This window comes from Zootermopsis nevadensis, unplaced genomic scaffold (assembly GCF_977971745.1).
Source record: "Zootermopsis nevadensis isolate Lab colony 2312 unplaced genomic scaffold, Znev_1.0 Znev_ptg000002l, whole genome shotgun sequence".
Lineage (NCBI taxonomy): Eukaryota > Metazoa > Arthropoda > Insecta > Blattodea > Termopsidae > Zootermopsis > Zootermopsis nevadensis.
Genome location: NW_028259134.1, coordinates 15994623 through 16016697, shown reverse-complemented (window position 1 = coordinate 16016697; position 22075 = coordinate 15994623). Strand labels below are relative to the sequence as shown.

At 35.3% G+C, this 22075-nt stretch overlaps 2 protein-coding genes across 4 annotated transcripts in view; both read left to right on the top strand.

The window, feature by feature from the left end:
* The window catches only part of LOC110835194 (GTPase-activating Rap/Ran-GAP domain-like protein 3), a 245277-nt gene that overhangs the window by 11284 nt on the left and 211918 nt on the right, over positions 1-22075 (top strand). Inside the window, exon 2 of one of the 3 annotated variants that reach the window (XM_087351136.1) lies at positions 2010-2220. In XM_087351136.1, the coding sequence (XP_087207262.1) occupies positions 2042-2220 (179 nt within the window). In that variant the 5' untranslated portion in view covers positions 2010-2041. Of the gene's footprint in view, positions 1-1841; positions 2221-22075 lie in introns of all 3 variants that reach the window. The other 2 variants (XM_022075163.2, XM_022075162.2) reach the window with 2 other exon arrangements.
* LOC147875085 (putative gustatory receptor 2a) lies at positions 20682-21248 on the top strand. Its single transcript, XM_087356907.1, has one exon. It carries the CDS (start codon positions 20682-20684, stop codon positions 21246-21248), a length of 567 nt encoding a protein of 188 aa, XP_087213033.1.

The following is a 22075-nucleotide window of genomic DNA, read 5'->3' as shown; positions in this document are numbered from 1 at the left end:
TCTCAATTTACCACCAGCTTATGACATGCTCTTGTAAGAGAACTGCTGTTCACTTCTAAAACAAGAAGCATAAGGAAAGTCAGGATCCGTGACTAACTCCATAGAACAGTCTTTCCTGAGAGGTTGATAATTCGTCGGGTCATGAACAAATTACAAGACTCTTATGAAACCTGAAGTCTAATTACCGTGTTCACAAGAACCTGCCACATTTGATAACTTACCTGGAATCTTTAATCCTGCATATTTAAGAGTTTGTTTTCATTTATTAAATTTATCCTTCATCCTGACACTTCTCCTTCTCTGATGGCATGTAAATTAACATGCTTCATATATAGTTAATTACGTTCATATCGAAAAATGTCATGTTGATTTTTAAGTAGCTACTAAGCTGTGAATCGGGCAGTAAATATATTTTATACTAACAGTACATTCCTGTCGGTTAGCTGATAAACTTAAAACTTTCTCCAGAAAGATTTGTGAATGTGCTCAATTGGAGAACACTTGTTGCTAATTTCGGTTTTATAAATATTTAGGAACCAAAGAAGTTTGTAAAGTGACGAAACCAATAATAATTTTTATAAAGAACGAATGTTTGTATTATGAACTAATGGAAGATTAGTAGATTACTGTAGCTATTTAGCTATAGGTAGGTAATAATAGCTATTTCATGTGCGCCTTTTGAAGTGGTGTCGAAGGTCTTTGAGACCGCCATGCCATCTAGTGAGTATCCGATCGATTTACAGAACAGAATGTGAAATTTCTTTCATAGTGAAATGCCTGCTTATGACATAACTCATAAAGAAAAACGTATTTTAGTAAAATTCAACGGTTACTTTTAATGCATAAAGTTGAACATAGTGTTAAGCAGTCTGTGAGATATGTTAGTAATGTACTCATAAGCATAGCACTCCGCCCTGTTTGCCAGACTTTAAGATACCGGTGAGTACAGCAACGTTTTAAGGAATCATAAGTAATCAGCACAACCCAAGTGCATCTTAAGCTGATGCACTTTGAAAAAAAATGTAGATTCTTGTTTGCAGAAATGTTTCAATTGTCGACAAATGACAGGTATTTTATAGAAGTGCTTTTTGCTTGACGTTGATGAAGCGAGTCCAAAACGTGGTTTTTAATTTAGATATTAAACTAATTTTTCTATGTTTTATAAAATCGAACGTGTTATTATTAAAATAAAATGATTTTAACAGTAAATTTATTTACGCAATTTTTAAAATACCGTATATACGTTTTTTACTTCTACAATGTTAGACTGCTAACAAAACAAGCCATCTAGGTACTGTAGTATTTAAAGTGTACGTAAGATCTTTAGTGAAATTATATGAATTTAGTGGAAAAGTTGTGTTTTCATATATATGTAGGCATATCTGGCGCTATAAACAAAATTATGACAACGCGCAAATTACTAATGTATTTGCGATTGATACTGCTGATATATTTACCTAGGACAGTAGAAAACTCTGAGTTAACAGTGTAATTGTCGATTAAATATATTTGAAAATAAGTTTTACTACATTAATCGTAGGTAGTATTTGAGGTTTTTCTCGGCGGTGATTCCGAAGATGACTGTTTCTGGGTTGTTGCGCCGTGTAGTCTGGTAGAAGTTTATCGACGTTTCAGAGGTCCTTCCTGTCTCCATCATCAGGGCGATGACCATCGCCCTTGTGATAGTGGCATCATTAACCTAACACGGCGCTACGACCAAGAAGACAGCCATCTTATTGCATTAATCCTCACGATGTATCCCTTATAATTCAGAAAACATATGCCTTTGTTTTTTATGTGTCCACGGTAAACTTTTATTTTGAATTTTGAATTTTGAATAGATGGCAGGAGAGTTTACTTTTACTTATGTTATTAAACTTGACGGTTGTTCAGGGCAGAAACTGACAGCTATTTTTAAAGAGTTGCCTCATTCGTAGATGGTAAAGGGTTAATACTTATTGTAATCGTGCGGGAGTTATATCAGCGTGTTGTGGACCCTCTGTGATCAGAGTGATGTGTGGTAAGGATTTGAGTTCGTGAGATGAGTGTCCGCCAGAGACCGACATCAACTGCCGGTGTCACTGTGGGGACAGGCCTGGTTAGTCGAAGGGGCAAGAAGCTGATTCTGCATCATCTCCCGCCGCAGACCCATCACAAATCCAAGTATGAGGTTCGCAGCTCCAGTTTCGAGAGCTCAGGACGGGTTCTGCCTTGGACTGGGTGAGTGAAAACAGTTTTATTTATGAAATGCAATTGTGTCTCGTGCACAGATAACTTTGAAATAAGTGAAAGATTTGAGGTTTTCACTGCGGTTAGGTTGAAGATGGCTGTCTTCTGGGTTGTTGCGCCGTGTAGAATGGTAGAAGTTTACCGGCGTTTCAGAGGCCCCTGCATGTCATGGTCACACTGTTTCTACTGATCTGAAAGCGAAAATAAAAACTGTAATACTTTTTATGAATAAAATCTCTCATGAACATTAGAATTAAGCGGAAAGTTAACGTCTCGAGGATAAAATGAGTTTTAGGCTGTGGTTTCCAGTGTATGACTGCAATGTCAGGCCTGATAGAATATTAAATGTCTGTCAGTGAATTCTCGGTTTGGTAAAGTAAAGACTCCTGAACCTGACGTCACTGCAGCTGTGTAAATAAAGTTGTGGGATAAAATTTCCCTCATTCCAAGCCTTACCCTAAAGCCGCTTTAGCGTTAGCGAATTAGCCCTTGGTGTCACCGGATAGTAAACTTGTTAGACCGACAGCCATTCTCGTGGTGGTGAGATATAAAAGTATTTCATATTGTAGCCCGCCATTTTACTCGCTAAACTGTGGGTAGTTAAACACTTGAGACATGTTTCGGCGGCACGTGTGCCTATGATATATTTTTCTATAATATGGGTCATATAGTCATTCTCCCTCGTCTGGTGCCCCTAAAAGACTTCAGTGAATCCTTTTGATTTTCCTAGACAATTTTTCACAACCAAATCGAAATAGTAGACATAATATTAATGGAAAGATTTATTTTCGTGTTGTAAAATGTTTCAGTGTATAACATTTTATATTATAAATATATATTTTTAAATATAGGCATCCAAAATTCCTATAAAGTACTTAGTAGACTTATAATAGGTTCATACATTAAAAATAATACATAAAGGCATGTAGGTTATGTTTAATTTATACATACATTATAAATTTATAATAAACGTACAGTTCATTGTTTTATTTATGCTGTCATTATCTCGCACCGTGCAGCGTCAAATGATTAAAAAATAATTAATGGGACAAAATGGAAGTAAGTTTCTGTGGTCGAATTTAAATTACGATACAGCCATTTTCGTGGAGTGACTTGAGAAAACTTACTGAAGCCTTTGTCTTTGTCTTGTCGGTGGCGGGATTTGGTTTTGTCGGTGTTGATCCTGCGGGTTCTGCTACCAGAGAGTTGTTCGTTTTTTGACAGTTGGTAGTCCTGCCCTCTGTCACCAGTTATTTATATTCCGAAAAGTGTCGTCGTAATGAATATTTTCGAAGAATCTGGTAATATAATTATCCCCGAATTTAGCACGTTAGTTATAGCCAGGTGATTGGCAGTTGGTAGGCCTGTAACAACTGCAGTTAGCAAATTATCTTGACGGAGTAAGGGATGAAATAATATTACAAAACGATCCAAATGTCGGAGAAATGTCTAAACACGAATATAACGGTGAGTTTATTGGAATGGTAAAACCTGACATAAACAGTGTTTCAGTTCACGTGGACTCAGAAATTAGGCCAAGTTCTGCTACGGGGAAGTGATGCGCTCTATTACACAGTTGTATAACTAGCACGTGAAAGACTTCCGTCAAACAAAGAGGTACTTAAGTTATATTTTTTACGATTGGTACCTTGTATTTGTTTTGTTAGTGAAATTACGAGAAATATACTACACTTATGCTTTCTAATTAACTTGTAAGAACCATGGGTATATTGGCACTAAATTCTTGAGTTACTAAAATTCACTAGAGAAATATGTTACTCACTGCCCGAAGTTAAACAGATTACAGAAAGAGGTGTTCAGATGGAAGCAGGTAGCGCGACTGCCAGATATTGCATTGAAGAATTACTCTATCGACCCTGAATGGCTGTACACGTAGACGAGAAGCATGCGCAGTGGAGCGAATTTAAGGCTGTCGCATCATTGAGCACAATGTTATGTGATTTTTTTTACTTATTTTTTCAGTAAATGGAAATAAAAATAATATTCATGATGACACCAAGCGAAGAACTTGGTGCAGATCAGAAACGTTTCTTGTAACATAAAATATTCAAATCATTAAGCAAACCTATCGGTTGTTTTGTATGATTGTGAAATTTGATTACTTACTTTGAGATTATCTTTATACACTATTAGCGGTTTGTTGCGGATAATTTATTAACTGCAATTAAAGCATGATATGGAGGTCAGATCCATGTGTGAATATATTCATTTGTCTCATCAGGGAATTATGTATTCTAAATCGTTTGACCAGTTTTCGACAAAATTTTGTATGAAACGTCTACTCAGTCAATATATTGTTACCAAGCTATGGGCTGGATGACCTGAGTTCGATTCTCGGCAGGGCAGATCCTTTCTTCTTTTTACCACAACGTTCAGACCGCCTCCGGAGGACACCGAGTCTCCTAGTAAGTATCTGTGGCCCTTCGTTGGGGGCAATGCGGCCACGGCGTGAAGCTAACCGCTCTCCTCAATCTAGTGTCAGGGTTAAGAGTATATGGCATGCTGCTTAGTTAAGTAAGAGACAACTTTGTCTTTATCTTGCGAAAGACGTACATTGAAATAGTATTCGAACATCCCCGGGATGTGAATTGATTTTGTTCCGTGGGTCGAAATCTACTCGCGCGTAATCTCAGCAGTAATTGCTATGTGAGAAATTAACGAACCAAAATGAATTTATAATGAAACATCGCCAGTGGTTTTGGGAGAAATTGTTGTGGGTGTTTCTGCGTATTACGAACGATATTAAATATTGACCAACGGGTTGAAACTGCTCCGTTCCCAGGTGATCACTGGACCAAGTCCTTTGTGTCAGAACAAGCTTCACTGGGCAATTGATTCAACGACGGATTGGAAATAGTTGTGGCGTACAACACGTGGGGTTGACCTTTCCCTGTTGATAAACTTACCCGACAGAGCGACTGAGTGTTTTAAACTTGCTTGCGCTTATAAATAAGTAGATAAGTAGCACATGAGTTTGGCGGTCTTTTGGGTTGTAGCACCGTTAGGTCTGCTGGAACCTGCCTCCATCACCATCATCGTGATGATGGAGGCAGCAAGGACGTCTGAAACGTCAATAAACTTCTACCAGACTACATGGCGCTACAATCCAGAAGACATCCATCTTCGCACTCACCGCAGTGAGAAACACAAATCATACTAAGTAGCTGTAGCAAGATCGAAAGATAGTTATTTTTATAACAAGATTAGATTACTCTTTACTGACTTTCACAGATGAATGCGCGGTTAAGACAGTCTGTCATCAAAGAAGTTATTTGTTTGCTATGCGGGTTATTGAAGTCGTCTCTAAAACTGGCCAGAGGAAAATACGAAATATTTGAAGTTAGGATAACGAAACTTTTTTTATTTCGGAACATGATGTCACTAAAATAGGATGCAGTACTGAAACATTGCAAAAGACCCTTATGAGAGATAGGTAAATAGACAAGTTTGATTGGCATATCAAGTTGAGAAATCTCGTGAATATTTACGTATGTGGAAAGAGTTATGTGTTTTACTGAGTAATTTAAAAAACGACGTAATAACACGAAAAATGACGTAATGGAAGGAAATACTGGCTGTTTTCTATTCGAAGATTGTATCCTATTGACGGGTTAATTTTAATGAGAAACCATGACAATCATTTATAATAGCCTACTAGTGTGAAATATAGTATTTCATGATAAAAACTTCTTCTCTGTGTCTGTGTTTGAGGTTAGCTTGATAAGTGACAAATCAAGTAAACGTAATTAAAATATATTAGGGTAACTCTGTAAAAATATAATTCGTGGCATGACATTAATTTTAATATCGAGAATTAGCTTGGCTTCGTGCTTAATTTTTGTTCATATTCTTGGTCATTATGGATGCTGTTTGCATAATCTGTATTTCTAAGGAAAACAGTGAGAAAAGTAAGTTTGTTACATCAACGCTGAATCTCAGGCTTTTGGATGGAGGCCTGTTGTGATGCGCCGAATGCCCTTTTCAACAAGAAATGTTCAGTTACTTTCAGTGTAATTGCTTCATTACGTCAGTTCAGAGGTGAATGCTTTGCACGGAAATCCCTTTGTCTCTCCATTGAGAGAACTTTGTTTCATGGTGACGGGGATTGGAATTAACGTGGATAGTTATTACCCTTCTTTGTTTTAACTCAGCTGGAAACGCAACCTTGGCTATTGTAACTCTGTAGATGATCTGTTACAGCTGTGGCGTCTAGACGCTTCCTTTTCATCTCAGGGTCCGAGAACAATCCCTGTATGTGGGTTTAAGGGTCTATTTATATAGGAACGTAAAGATAACGACACGAACCCTTTACGATTTTTCAGATAATATTATTGAACGTTTTTTAATGGAACTGTTTAGGAAAAATATCGTTGGAGACGTAAGTTGAGCGAGACTCATTCGTGGAACGGACGAGCTCGGAGTCAATATAAACACTTCCATTGGAAAACGTTGAATAATATTTTCTGAAAAATCGTAAAGGACTCGTGTCGTTATCTTTACGTTCCTATATAAATATACCCTTATGGTGTAAAAAGTGGCACTGGAGCGACATTTCCTCAAAGCAATTCCGTGTTTTTATGCCAGTCATCATATCAGCAAAGATCTGTACTCACCCACCATCTCCCCTGAGGTTTTTAGTGACTTACCTCCTTATGTACTGTTTAGTTATTGTATTTAGAGTGAATGTAAGGATCCCTTTTATGTAAATGACTAGGTCTAGATATTATAAATGGCGGCAGTCTTCTATTCGAAGCTATGTAGTTTGTATTGGCGTAAAAGCATTTTTTAATGAACTGAGAACATAACTAGATTAATCAATTATAAACATGCAACGGATACAACGTGTACACTTATATGTAGTTCGTCTAAAATGGCGATAGGTGGCAGAAGCGTCCAGCATTTTAAGACAACTGAACTGGAAGACTCCAAGATGGAAAATGTTATTTTATCACAGCAAAAGGCGAGCACGTAAGGATTTCGAAAGATGTTACTCATTAAGTAATACTGTTAACTTAACTAAGGACATGGTGTCCAGTGCTTCTTGAGAAGTTGTTCAGAATGTTTTCTTTCCAGACTTACTTACAAAAATGTTGTCTGCATTTTACATGCCCCGTCTTCCTGTAGCTTTCGCCGTCTTGGATCAAGAGATTTATCTCAGCACTCCCTTACAAACACCCGAACTTTGTGTTCCTTCGTTAATATGAGTGCTCAAGTTCACAAAATAGGGTTAAACATCATACATTTCCACTGAAAATATCCCAGATAAAATGAAAACGTTTTGTGGTTTAGAAGTATATGCTTGCAGGAACGATAAATTCTCAGTGTGCATAAATCGATCAAGTTGTTATTCAGTTTAATGGAATGTGATGCATCGTAAACCTAGCATTAAATATAAATTATGTTACAGATTTATAAGCTCCATTGAGCGTCTGCTCTAAACGAAAAGGGAAGGCACACAGCTTACTTGCCAGCTCTAAATTGACGCTCAGTTTCGTGCAGAAGCGCGAATGAAGAGAAAATTGTCTTGTTATCCCGAGGCAAATATTGTCAGAGTACGGAGTACCTGTGAGTTAAGCGACTTCACAAAGAACTTCTCACACTACTGTCACAGTAATCCACTGAATCGTAGAATTTGACTTGGAATCTGATGTTTACTTACACTAGATAAGTAAATATATATCGAGAAACCGTTAAAAGACAAGATTACATTTATTCTTTGCATTCGGGAAATTCCTATTTTGAAATTGAGGTTTTAAGTTCTCACGGCGACGAGTATATGGATTAGTTTCCTGGGATGTTGCGCCGTGTAATCTAGTTGTTCTCATGAGAATCATTACCCTGATGATGGGTGGTAGTAAATACCTCCGAAACTTCAGTAAACTTCTACCAGAATACACACAGCAACATTCCAGGAAACGGTCATATTCATAGTGTGTTGGATTTCAAGATTCAATAAATGGAGTTAGTAATGCAAAAATTTAATAACAAAACCTGGTTGAATACACCACATTAACGACGTAGGCGTGATTGGATGGCAATATTAGGATGTGTGTTAAAATTTGTGATTCGTGAACAATTTGTGTGTAGGCTGTTTGAACTGCATGGGTTATATATGGGTTGAATGAAATGGTGTTTTGGCCCGAAGATCTGGGAATGATTCGGATGAAATATTTTGTGTCCTGTCTCTAAATTCCTCACCACCATACTTCTCTGAAAGTACCGAAGAAACCACGAAATGTCTTTGTGAAGAAAACTGATTTTGTGGCTAATAATTGAACTCCGGACCTCCATAATACGAAGTAGGATTAGTGATCGCTACACTGGACGCTCGTTACGATACGTACTGTATTTTGCAGAGGCTTGTATGCAGAAAGGGGCAGAACCACAGCTAAACAGAAGGAAGTAACCACAGACAGCAATGTCCAAGTCAATGGAAAGTTTTGGAGTAAAGGATGAAATGCATAATAGAACCAAAGTTCTGTGATAAATCTGGAGAAAGCTCTGAAGGGGTGGTTAGACGTCACAGCCCCATCGTATTGCAAGAAGACACTGACAACAGATCTCTTCTCGTTCCCCTTAGAGTGTGGGATCCATACAGTATGCATTATATTTTACCCTGCAGGTTTCTGCTTTGTCCTTTTGAAGTTCACTCTCAGTTGTTCGTACCAGAAGAACAAAAGAGTGAGAGTTTTTTTGAGGTGGATGAAGATTATTCAAATCTCTTTGCAGATATTAACCTAAAAAGTTTTTTTTGTTCAGCAGACTTGCATTACTTCGTATAATGCCTAAGGCAGCTCATGTATTCTTATTTTATGGAAGCTCTGTCATTCGGGTGAAGCTTTAAAAGCATTTCAGGTGTGTAAAACTTCCATATACGTCTTTCAAGGTACAAAATCCTATCTGGTTATAAAAGAAACTGATTTATAGTACACATCATTGTGAAAGGCTTACTTTGTTGTATTTATCAGTTTGTGTTGATTCTTATTTATTTCAGACTGTTGAGAATGTAGTAATAAATGTGGATATCACAATCCTTCTTCGCACTTTATTGCGTTCAGAATCAATAAGCAACACAAGCGTGACAGTACGTACTGATAATTATTTTAAGTTTTATTTAGTTAAATACTCTTACGTTAACAAATATTTAATATCTTGGACCAATAAAATATTTAATTTCTTCTTGAGAAACTGATTGTTGCTTAGTTTGTCACGTAATTCCCTTTCTTTTACAGAAATTTTTAAAATAGAATTTACTTACGTAATTTTAATCTCGCTTTGCTTAATTAAAGTAGAGATAAAAATACCGGTAGGCTAAATCCTACGGAATAAAATGCAAAGTATATTAATAAAGCTGGCATTTAAAGACTCTAAGTACAAACACAGTGAATTTAACAGAGGCTCGGGTATTTTTTAAACACTCTCCATTCATCAGATGTAATGGTTCTGTGACGCAGTTCTGCTTTTAATTCCGGAACGACCACCAGGTGATACATTTTTAAGGCTGTTTAGCATGTTTTTGTTTCTGGAAAACTGAGCATGATGCCCATCACAAGGGCATGCGTCTCCCTTCCACCATGTGACCGCTGGATGTGCATTGTGATGCACGTAGCCTTCCGCCAACGCTTTATTTATTTAACCGGAAGGAAGGCGAAATATGTCGTACTGCGCGTTCCGGTGGAAGAGCCGGTAGTTAAACCTGGGAACGTATTCATGGAGTTGCGTTCCTTTGTTTTCTTTTCAGTATCATCTCGTATGAATTTCTTTTTTATAATGTGATATTATTTTAGTACGTTTTATATAGTTTTTGATTTCATTCTCAATGTCTTTATATTTTTATTGATTCCGTCATTTTCGTTTCTCTCTTACGTACATCTTTTTCCATTTATATGCGTTTTCCTCTTCTTTGTCTTTGTATTTTTGTTAATCACGTTAATAGTTTTTAATAGTATAACATAAGACATGGCCATACATTCTCATCCCTGCCAGGATGTTCCTGTCATTTGATTCTATTTTAGTTATAACTATAAGCCTCACAAAACTTGCTTATATTATTTTTATTTTTTGGACACTTTTGCCTTTTTTACGTTGTTCCTATCAGTCTTGTTTTGAATTATCTTTCCTTAGTTTACTTTTTCTCTCTATATTTCATTCACTGAATTTTACCCATTATCTCGTTCGAACATTCTCAGGTTCTTGTCTGTACGCCTACCGTAGAGCTCTTTCCTTTGGTTATTAACGTCATCTTTCTTACACTTATTTTAGCCTGTGTCTTACGTCTTAGTGGGGTTTGCTGTTTAATTATCTTTGAAGATTTCTTGTCCCTATTAATTTACATCCAGTGCCCTCAAGCTTGTGTCTGACAATTCCATCTCCGTGCTCTGAATTACAGAAACGCCGATTAAACTCAGAGCTCTTAATGATATTAGGACTAAAATTGGACCTCTATTCTAAATTCAAATGTAATTTGGGTTTTCAGTTGAGGAAGACTGTGGGTTATTGTCTAAAACTGAGACGGTCATTAGCGAGTCGGATTGGAACACATTGTTACGGTACTTACTGCAAGACAAAAGAAAAGTCCAGTCTCTGATTTATTCGAACCAGTTAAAAATTTATCTCTTTTAAAGGGAACAGGCTTTGGCGTAGCAGAGTTGTAAGTGTGTAACTTTTAAAACTTGTAACTTTTCTGACTTCTACTACTGAGTTCAGAAATTCTATTTTTCCATGTTCCATTTAAGAATCAGAAGATAGAATTGTTTTTCCAAAAATATGTTCTTCATTTGTTGTTTAGAATGTCTGTAAGTATTTTGCACTTTCTGTAAAGGAATAACTGATTTTGGGTCTTAAACAGTGGCAGTGTTAGTACTTGAACCTAAATAGATTAAATATAACGAAAGTATAGCAAGCATTGTATATTAATTTCATAATTTGTAACCAACAAATACTGTTATTATGATGACGAGTATGAAATTGTACGATTAAGTAGGGCGATACTCACCATGTGTTGCAATTTCGTGCATCGTGCCTCAAAGACTTCAGGTCCTTATTGGTCCTCCAAGTCACTCTACCTTACTGATAGGCCTGTTTACCAAAATACAGGGATAAATAACGAACGCGTGGCTGCGTGAATTTGTTGCCAGCTCTGGTGTAACATATACTGTGCAGTGCATTAGGAGTTTCCAATACGATTAGACGTGGAGCCATATTTTTCCTTATGGGTCACAGGTCACAATTTTTTTTAAAAAATACCCTAAAATAAATTTAGTTGACGGTGAAATATGGAAAATCGTGACGAACGCTTTGAGTCTTATGTAGAGTGACAGCAGTCGAAAGGGCCTATTAGTTAAAACTTTTGTCAAACCAAACTTAAAACATCTACAGTTATTACCTTATCAAATGGCAGCAATCACTAGACGGCATTCTCTTGTGTATGATCACAAATTGGATTACGTAAAGTAACATGGTTTCACATCTCGCTCCACTGACTTGACGCGTATAGCGTTACAAGGGTCAACCAATCAGATTCCAGAACAGGAGCAGTCATAATGTTCATTCTTGCATTCTGATGGTTGTTTGATCACCGTATTTCATCAAGAGTTTGGTTACCGGAAAATTACAGTCTGCTGGTTGAATAAAGGTGATCCAGCATCACCTATGAACACAGGAAGGAATTAAATCGAAATTCAACTTCCGTGAATGGTGTGGTCTTCGAGGCATTTTACATAGAAATTGAAGCAGAGAATTTTCCTTGGGCAGCAAGAACAGGTTGAACAAGTCAGAATTACTTTCACAAATAAATTAAGAGCGAATTAAATTAGGTGATTGATATGCTTATAACTTTTTAAGCTCGTCTTTAAACAATTGCCTCCTTTATCAAGTTTCTTCTTCTTGTTTAGCCCCAAATATTATCTTCAGTACCCTGTTATTGTCTGTATTATTTCCTTAATGCGACAGAACAAGTTTCGCATCTATATAAAACGACAAATAGAGTTATATTCTTGTCAGAGATATTTGTTAAATAGGACAAATAAAAATATAAACTGCAACCCTAGGATCTTTTCGGCTTTCAACCTTACCGCGTAATCACTATACACCAGCTTTCCGTCCTTCAAATCAGTTATATAAAGATCGATTTCGTGTTACCCTTCTACTTATTTTTCCATCATTTCTCATCAGATTTTCTCACTACCATCTACATGAATTTCTAACATAAACCGAATATTTTATGATGTTCCATTGCTCCACATATATTTTATGATATTAGTACCACATGAAGTATGAAACGAGTTAATGTAGAATTTAACACTTTAATACCTGAAGTATTCTGCGTGATGAATTTGTATTCAAAGAAACTTCTGTAAAAGCTTGCATTAAAATCAGTCGACTGCATTATTCTGTTCCTTTGAAGTCTTTAAGTGCTTTGTACATCATAAATTCTTCCCGCAGAGTCACTGTCGTGTCGAATTGTGGATAGTTGCCGTAAGTTTTGGGTTTGTGACTGAGTCCAGGAGATAGTTTGTTCCACCAGTGCATTGGATAGCTATGGTAAGGAAAATTACTTTGAAAAGATGCAGAACGCCAAGTTTGGCTCCTTTTAAGCCTTCTGTATGTAGAGAGAAGACAAAGAGTGCCCTGGGCAAGCTGTATTGTGTAGAAGTTAGTTCTAAACTAATGTCTGCTCAAAGAGTTTTTCCGTTCAAAAGTCGTTATTTTTCCTAGATTTCAAAACACCGGTGATTAAAGTCCGCTTAGTTAGGTTTAGCTCAGTTTAGTTCGGTTCACTTTAATTTCATTTATTTCAACTTAGTTCCGTTCGGTTCATCCCAATTCCGTTTACTTCTTTTTAATTCGATGTAGTTTTGATTAGTCCCGTTCAAATAGATTTGTTTCGGTTATTTCCGCTGTGAGATCATATGTCGCATTAACTAAACTGAACTTAATGTACCTGAGCATAATTAAACTGAATTATACCGGAATAAACCGAAATTAAATAAAATAGTCTGCACAACAACCCAGGAGACATATTTTCCCATACTCGCAGCAGTGAGAGCCTTAAGTCTTACAAGATTTTATAAGAATAACTTTATCAGTATCTGGTGTTGCGTAAAATTATACGTTGTCTTATCGTGAATAAGGCTACTGTCCAGATATTTGCTTTCTGTACCTCAGGAGAACTAGAGTCAGGATCGTCAGGTATTGAGAGTTATCTCGTGAATCCCCTGAATAAGAAGCAAGAAGTTTCAAATAGCCTGCAAATAGGAGTGGGTTGTAGTCAAAATATCTTAAATTATGCCATGACATTATATTGTTCTTTCGACAGCCACACAGTTATTGATAAGCTAATAGCCGCTCATATAATCGAAACAAGTTTCTTATTTTATGTAATCCTAAGTCCACTGACTTTTTCACAAGACCCAGGACTGGTTCTTATCCTCAGCTGTGAAAATTAAGTGTAATTACGTATATTGAAGCAAGTGACGGATGTCAAAGATTGTGTCGATTCAAAAAAAATAATCTTGACTGGAAGGTGAATTGTTTACTCACTTCTTGGAGAAAATAAAATAAGTCAGCATTTTGAATATGATTGATAAGGCAGTTTTGATCGGGGCACATCTTATTTATTTTAGATTTTAGACATAAAACGCATGTGTAGTCTCTCAAGTCCATCAGTAGATATTAAAATAGCAACTGAAGTAGTTACCATTGAGGTTACAGGAGGACGTTTGGTCTCTTCGTTGGAAATTGGAAGTATCAGATATTAGCAATGGTTAAAGAACGAATTGATATTGAATTGGCATTCAGACCACTGAATATTTTGTCTCAAATCCTGGGACTTGCACACTTTTCATTACACAGAAATTCTTTCTCTGGTGAAATCAAACGTGGAGACAATTGCTACTCAGGATTTGGAAGCATTGTTTGGTGTATTGTTGTGATGTGCGTGATCTTTGCCGGATTTATCATTAACAGTATATCCGTGCAATTTTCAACTTCTTCTGATATTTTTTATATACTTGCATTTATAATCTCTATGCCATTGGGATACGCGGAAGCCCTGCTGGCTTTACTTGCAGGAATAACATTCAGCCGAAATAAGTTCTCAGAATTTGTATTAAGGATATCGGAAATTGATGAAGATTTGTTGGGCTATAAGCGAGTACAAGTATATAATAAACAGCATAGGTCTTGTATTAGACAGTTGACAATATTTCTATTTATTTTGGTTCCATTTTATTTCTATGACAGTTACATATTTGGTGACGAAGTTGAATATTTGTACGGATATATGCATGTGTCAAGTTTTATTAAACAAGTTGTGATTTTACAGTTTGTTAACGTGGTTTGGATAATTAAGGACAGATTACAACATCTTAAAACAGAATTAACAAAGAGTTTGGAAATACCTACATACATTTTCAGAAACGCGCAACTGGTCGTAAATACTTCGTGCAGTGGTATACCTAAACATCAAAAGCAAATGCCATCACCACGATTTGAAAAATATATAGAGAGTGGAGTATTAGTACCAGGTGACCGCGTGTTCAGAACAACACGTTTTTCGTCTATCGAAGTCGAACGTTTAATAAGATTCAGAAAATTATACAACATGATATTCCACGCTTCTGTGCTTATTAACGAAATGTACGGTATACACATTCTCTTGGAGCTAACTTACAATTTTATTAACGTCGTTGTGGGTTTTTATGGCATCATTGGCATTGTAATGGATTCTTTGAAGTTAAATGCTACACTGACATCATTGCATTATATTGTTGCTTATGTTTGTTGGATTATTGTTTCTCTAGTTAACGTTTATGCTATTTCAATTTGTTGCCACAAAGCCTCTGCAGAAGTTGAAAGTTGTTCTCAGGAGATACAGAAGTTACTCACCATGGAGCCACTGAGACAAGACATAAGACGTCAACTGAAACTCCTATCACACCAGATGTCGGATATTAGAATAGTTTTTACGGCGTTCGACCTGTTCACCATAAATTTGTCCATCATATTTATGTTCATATCTTCAGCGACAGCGTATGTAATTGTGTTAGTACAGTTGAAGTAACTCTCAGTATTTTCATGGTTATTCAAATGTGTGTCTTGAGACATATAACCTGAGCCACATTGGGAATAACATCTCAAGATAATAATAAAATCTTAGTTGTAGAATTGCTTAGTGAAGATGAAAAATAATTACAAATAAGCAAGAACTTTTATGTTGTTTACACAAAATTAACAAATATAAGAGATGTGATCGTTTGTCTGTTCCAATGTACATTACAGTTCGAACACCTTGGATGTATCTTGATAAAATTTTATTTTACTCCTGTCAATCAAATCCAGTTTTGTTCAAAACTGGACAAAAATAACAGCGATTTTGTAAAGACCGTTATATTAAATATGTGTAGTTAAATACTCATGTTGGAGAAACATATTTCACGCAGACGTTTTAGAAACTAAAAACGCAAGGTTTTCAAATTATTTTAAAAGTAAAAGTTTACGGCACATTGGAAATATTTTGTCTTGGGCATTTGGAATTATATTTTCCTAGACTGTGTCTGGTTAAGATAGTTCAGCGGTTGTGTGGCAGCATCGTTCGCGACATTGTAATATTTGTAAATGCTCCACAAGATTGACTGAATTGGTTAATCTTATTTAAACAATTTAAGAGTTTATTGAAGATGTATAATATATATATATATATATATAAATATGATTCTCATAAAAACAAAGGTACATAAAGATAGTATAGTTTATTCCCAGAAAATCTTGACGAGAAACCGGCATTTCAGCTGGAAAATATGTAAAGAGCTTGAATGTTACTACACAGATTTTACGGTCTGGATTTTTCTACTGTTTTCGAAGTGAGAATTATTATTTTGACTTCATTGTAGTCAGTGAGATAATGGAAGTAGCACTTACTTTAACAACTTTATATCTCTTTGTGTCTCTCCGCTTTAAATAGAATAGGTAAATTGTAAGAATTTTCATAACACATATTCACACATGAACTGTCACATCTCTTTGTTGTGAAGTGAAGCATGGTATTATTCTGACATGCATGATTAACCAGGAACCCTACAAAATATAAATGCTATTGTTAAATTCATTTGTGTTTCTGTTGATATAAGTAAGACACTGAAAAGTTTAAAAGATGAAAATTTATTTGAATTATCAGATTTGAGTGTTTTGCTGCTATGGCGGTATATAAAGCTAAAGGAATCCAATCTCAAAAATTACAACGGACGCAACATGGATGTTTTATACACTCTGAAACCGTTATATTACTTATCGAAGTTTGTGGGGTTGGCGTCCTTTTCTGTGTATTTTAATTCAAGAACAGGTGAAAATGTTTTGCGTTCATCAGGTGTCTTTAATTTTGTTCAAAATATTTATACAGTGGTAATATTTTGTGGAATAACGGTGGGGTTTGTCATGTGTGTGCAAGATGTACAGACAAAATTATCGACGAACCCAGGACAAGTTGTTAGTCACATGTTTTCATCACCAGCAAACTTTATCACAAGTTTGATGGATATAATATTGATGTCAGTTGTTAACCGGAAGCAGATGATGAAACTTGTGATGAAACTTTTCACTATTGATAAAATACTTGTTCAAGGAAAGGAACTTAAAATTTATCAGAATAGTCGCCGTCGTATGCTTCTTGAGTTAATAATTATATTTGGCATTTTGGTTCCCTTTTTGTGTTACGATTCATACTTTTTTGGTCGATATTCATCGCATATATATGAAGGTATGAGTCGGTTTAGCATTGTGGTAAATCTTACAACTGTAATTCAGTTTCTCTGGGCGATGAGATTCTTCAAACACAGGCTGTCGCTTCTTAATCGGAAAGTTTTATCTACTTTCTCTTGTCAGTCAAACAGTGTAATGAGACACAAGTACCCCTCACACAGAGAAACAGAGAAACCATTCTGTCGCCGGGGTCTGTCTGAAGTAAAGCAAGGATGTGGTTTAACAGATATTTTTGGTGTATTTAAGGAAGGCAATATTAGAACGTTAACAGTGTTACCTGTTTCTGATGGTAAACTTTCGGGCTTTCTGCATCAAAATACGCAATTTGATGGAGTTTCATACATACTGAATTTAAGAATAACTTACAATCATATCTATGAAGCTACAATTCTTGCTAATTCAGTTTACGGTATCAGCATTATTTTGACTTTAATGCATTGCTTTGTGTCAACAGTATCAAACACATACTTTACTTTTCTTGATAATTTTACAAATTTCGATCAATTAGAGAAGAAATTGTCAAATGTAGGATATTATATAGCAACTCACATATTATGGATATTTATATCAGTTGGTAAGACAATTGCAATTTCAGGATCTTGTCACATGGTAAAGGAAGAGTCAAAAATACTTGTGAATAACTTACAAAAATTGCAATTGCTTCATCCAATAAGATCTGATGTTCTGCTGCAGTTACAGCAGTTCTCCACTCAAGTGAGTGAGAATAGCATTCATTTTACAGCTTTCGGATTTTTTTCTGTAAATTTGTCACTTTTATACGCTTTTATAGCGTCATCTGTAACATATGTCATTATTTTGATACAGTTCAGGCTAAATTAAAAGAAAATATCAGTTAAAATTTCATATATTTATATAAGTCCTTAAGGAATAAAAATGCAAGAGCTATTCTTTATAAATAATGCTTTAAAAGTGATGCTTTTTAGTTGATTATGATAATAACATGAAAATAATAATAGTTTGTTTGTAGTTACATTAGTTTTCAGGGTACACGATACCGCTTAGAAATATTACCGTTGTAACTTCCGGGTGAAGAAAATGGTGTTTACCTTCAGAGCACTTGGGTTCTTTATCGTTGTACCTTCCACGTGGACGTTAAATTTGATGATATAAGTAAATATTTGCTCTGTCAAAACTCACTTCTGTAAGCATGTACTACATCCATCTTAATTCATTATTTATGGTGAATACTGTACTCAATTAGATATCTGTCAGCAAGTGTAAGATGCAAAATTCGATATTGCCCGTTGCTGTCAGCGTAACTGTACCGCATGTGTATGCATATTATTTAAGAAGTAATACATTAAAGTTTGCAGGGTGTATAGTAAATGTAAGCTTATTTTAAAAAATAATTGGGTAAATTTAATTACAGCACTAACAAATATCTTGTGGCTTAAAAAGTTAGAATCACAACATATTGTACATCAGATATATGATATGAACATGTTAATATAATTTTTTTTATTTATTGCCTTCTTTGAACGACGTGCATAGCTAGAATTTATTATGGTTTAGTTGTGTCTTTCCGTCCATCCGTCTGTCTGTCCAGTAGATTCAACTCGAGAACCACTGGACGGATTTGGATGAAATTTGATGTGTAGGTTGTGCTATTCTGAACGATCTCAAAATCTTGCTTTTGAATATTCCACGAGCCTTGACGATAGAATGATGGATGAATAAATTTGTGAGGTAGACATTGAAGTGTTGAAATCTGGTGGTGAAGGTAGGAACTATCGAATAAGGCGGATGTAATTTCTATAAATGCACGTTGCAAAGAATGCATTAGGCTATTATGTGTATTCCGGTACGAAATGAACTTTAAAAACTTGATAGATAAATGTTATAAAATGAATAACGTTTTAAATACGTATTTTCTAAGATGTGCCATGCAACGATTTACTAATTTAGTATAGAGTGTCTTCTTGCTCGTTAGAATGTATGTCTGAACATGAAGTTTTCTTTGTGCTCCACTCCATGCTGTGGATACGTGTAATGTTAGAGTTCCACGCATTATTGAAGTTGACTATGAATTCATATGAGTGGCCTGCCTCATTCTCGTCTCGCTTTATCCCACGAGAAGTTTTTGTATAAAATGGGTCTCCAGTTACAAATTACATTTATAGCAATCATGAACAAATTTTGGTTCTGTCTATCATGTTTAAAATTTGTATTAAATTCCACTTACGCACAAACATTGATCACAAAGTGAATTAAATACATTTATAATTTTCCTTATTAATATTAAAAAACTTTTATAACCCCCATCAGTTTATATTATGTTTCATTAATGACATGAGAATATTTAATATCTGTAATTCCTTTCGTTATTCTTACATAGTTTTCAGGCAGGAAGTACATTCGTGTAGATAACAAATAAAAATCTATATTTGAAGGAAGTTTTTAAGATTAATTAGTATGTCATATATTTATGGCGTTCTGTATATATGTCCCTTGGAATATTCTTCACTTAGCGTAATGAATTTGTTCTTTCTGATGCAATGTATCAAATTATTGCAGAGGTATTAGGAAAATTATTGAACGCCTTATTTCGCGAACAAGTTCTCTGTGATTATTGCGTTGTGTCATGAATTATCTATACGACGTAATCAACAAAATTAACGTCGAATGACATATGCTTTGGACTTGAAAGAAATAATCGTTCTAAGTGGGACAGTCAATTATGTGCAGCAGCATATTTCGAGTATTTTGGATATCAATTCAATAGCATGTACATTACTTCAATTCAGTTTCAAATTTCGCTAAGTTTCAGCTAAGGAGACGCACAGTGAGGTAGACTGTAGGAAGGAACTCGTATTTGCTACCGTTAAAAAGTAAACCTATATACCAGCTAAAGGTTTCACATAAATATCTGCAGTCTGACATAATTTAGCATTGAATGCAATTTTTGAAAGAACGTTAAAATGAGTAAATCTCATGTACATTTTGCCAACTTTATAAATGAAATGAAGCCTCTTTATTATGTAGCAAAAGCTTTGGGACTAGCACCATATTTAATTAACTCCAACCAAGTGAGGAATGAAGGAATTATTGACATTACATTTATTTAAAATATAGGTGGATTTGCAGTAAGTGCAGTTGTATTTATTACCTTGCTCGCTGGCTTTGTATTTGCTACAGTCCAACTAGAATTTTCACATGGCATTGATCCAGGTGATAAATTTTGCCATGCTATTTATGTGCCTCTCAATTTTATTGGTTCTTTAACTTTAGTGATTATGAACGCAACTGTGAATAGATATAAGCTGGAAGAACTTGTGAACAGATTGACATTGATTGATGATAATTTATTTCGTCTTAGACGAGGATGTATTAAGCATAAAGACAAAACGAATTTCCAGCTTTATATGCTGATATTGGCATTGGCAATCTCTCTTATATCATTCGACGCAATTGTGTGGACCAATAGATTAAATGTAATATATTGTGTAATAGAGCGGTTTTCTCATGTAATTACTTTAGTTGCAGTAATGCAATATTGCAAAGTGATTCAGATAATTAGAATTAGATTGACTGCTGTGCATAAAGTCTTATCTTCAATGTTATGTGGAAAATTAACACAGATCGAAACTTCCTGTGTATTCAGAGCTGATGAAAGGAATGTTATCAATAAAGCATATAGACTCAGTACTAATATAATGCAAGTGACAAGTGTCAATTGCCTCGGTAATCCGGTGAAGTTCAAAAATGTACCTGCTGATTTAAAAATGTCACGTATCACTGAAATGCAAACAATTTTGAACCTTAGAAAAATTTATAATCACATATACGAGTGTGTCAGAATTATTAACTTTATGTTCGGATTGCCTATTTTAATAGGAATGTCCCGTGTAACAACAGGGCTTATATCAGCTTTATATTCTGTTGGTAGATTGTTCAGTGAGCCCACTGAAATAGGAATTGCTATGTCCCGCATAATATGGACAATTATTTTACTAGGGACAATGGTCTCTTTGACTGTTGTTTGCGAAATGGCTGCCTCCAGTGCCAAAGGCGTTGGACACAAAGTGCAGACACTTCTCCTGGAGAATCCTCTGAGAAGTGACGTACTGGAACAACTGAAACTGTTCTCTCATCAAATATCAAACAATAAAATTAAATTCACGGCTGCAGGGTTCTTCGTCATAAATTTGTCACTACTCTGCACTTTTTTGACTTCAGTCACAACGTATATAGTAGTCTTGATTCAGTTTAAGTCAGAGTGAGTGTTGTGTAAATGCAGTTTGTGCCTTGAGCGACGTGTGTAGTTTATTTAGATGAATGTTCCTAACTGCTATCACACGTTGCATGGAGTGTCTTAGGATTAGATACAATATCGTGGTTATTGATTGAACACCGCTGTTTTAACTACATGATTCTGAATCCTTAAATGGGAACAATGTAAAGGGTATATTTGACTTCATGTACGTCTTAGGGTCAAATTGTATGGGTAAAATGATTATAGAAAAATGTCTTTGGCTATGTGATAAAGAAATTTGATATAGGCAAATATTTGCCTTGTTGCATTCGTATTAGATTGTACTTCTCTTCATACCCAAGTACTTATATGCAATATGGATTCTAATACTTAATTGGGTTATTAAATAGAAAACATTTTTATCAATAATTCTGTCAATAATTTAATATTATGTTGTATATCGGATTCCTGTTTTAGTAGTAATCATTGTAGTTTAGCTTCTGTTTCACTATCGAAATGGACATAGAAACTATGATAATAGTAGTCGAGCTGGTAATAATCGGGTGTCGATTCAGAGACCATTCAGTGAAACCATCAGGCTTACATATGAACGTTACTCTAATGAAATCGATAAAGTATTGTGCATGGAGTATGGATATTGTTTACTAAAGAATAAACACAGTAGCGAGAATTTTACTGGGAAATTTAGTAATACATGGTTGATGTATGCAAACGAATATGTGCTGGAAGAACCATGATTGGAATTTGTTTCGCGTGTAAGGAATGCGTGCATGTCTATTTTATCATGTGAATTCCTCATTCTTCGAAAATTTAAAAATATTGTTGTTTTAACAA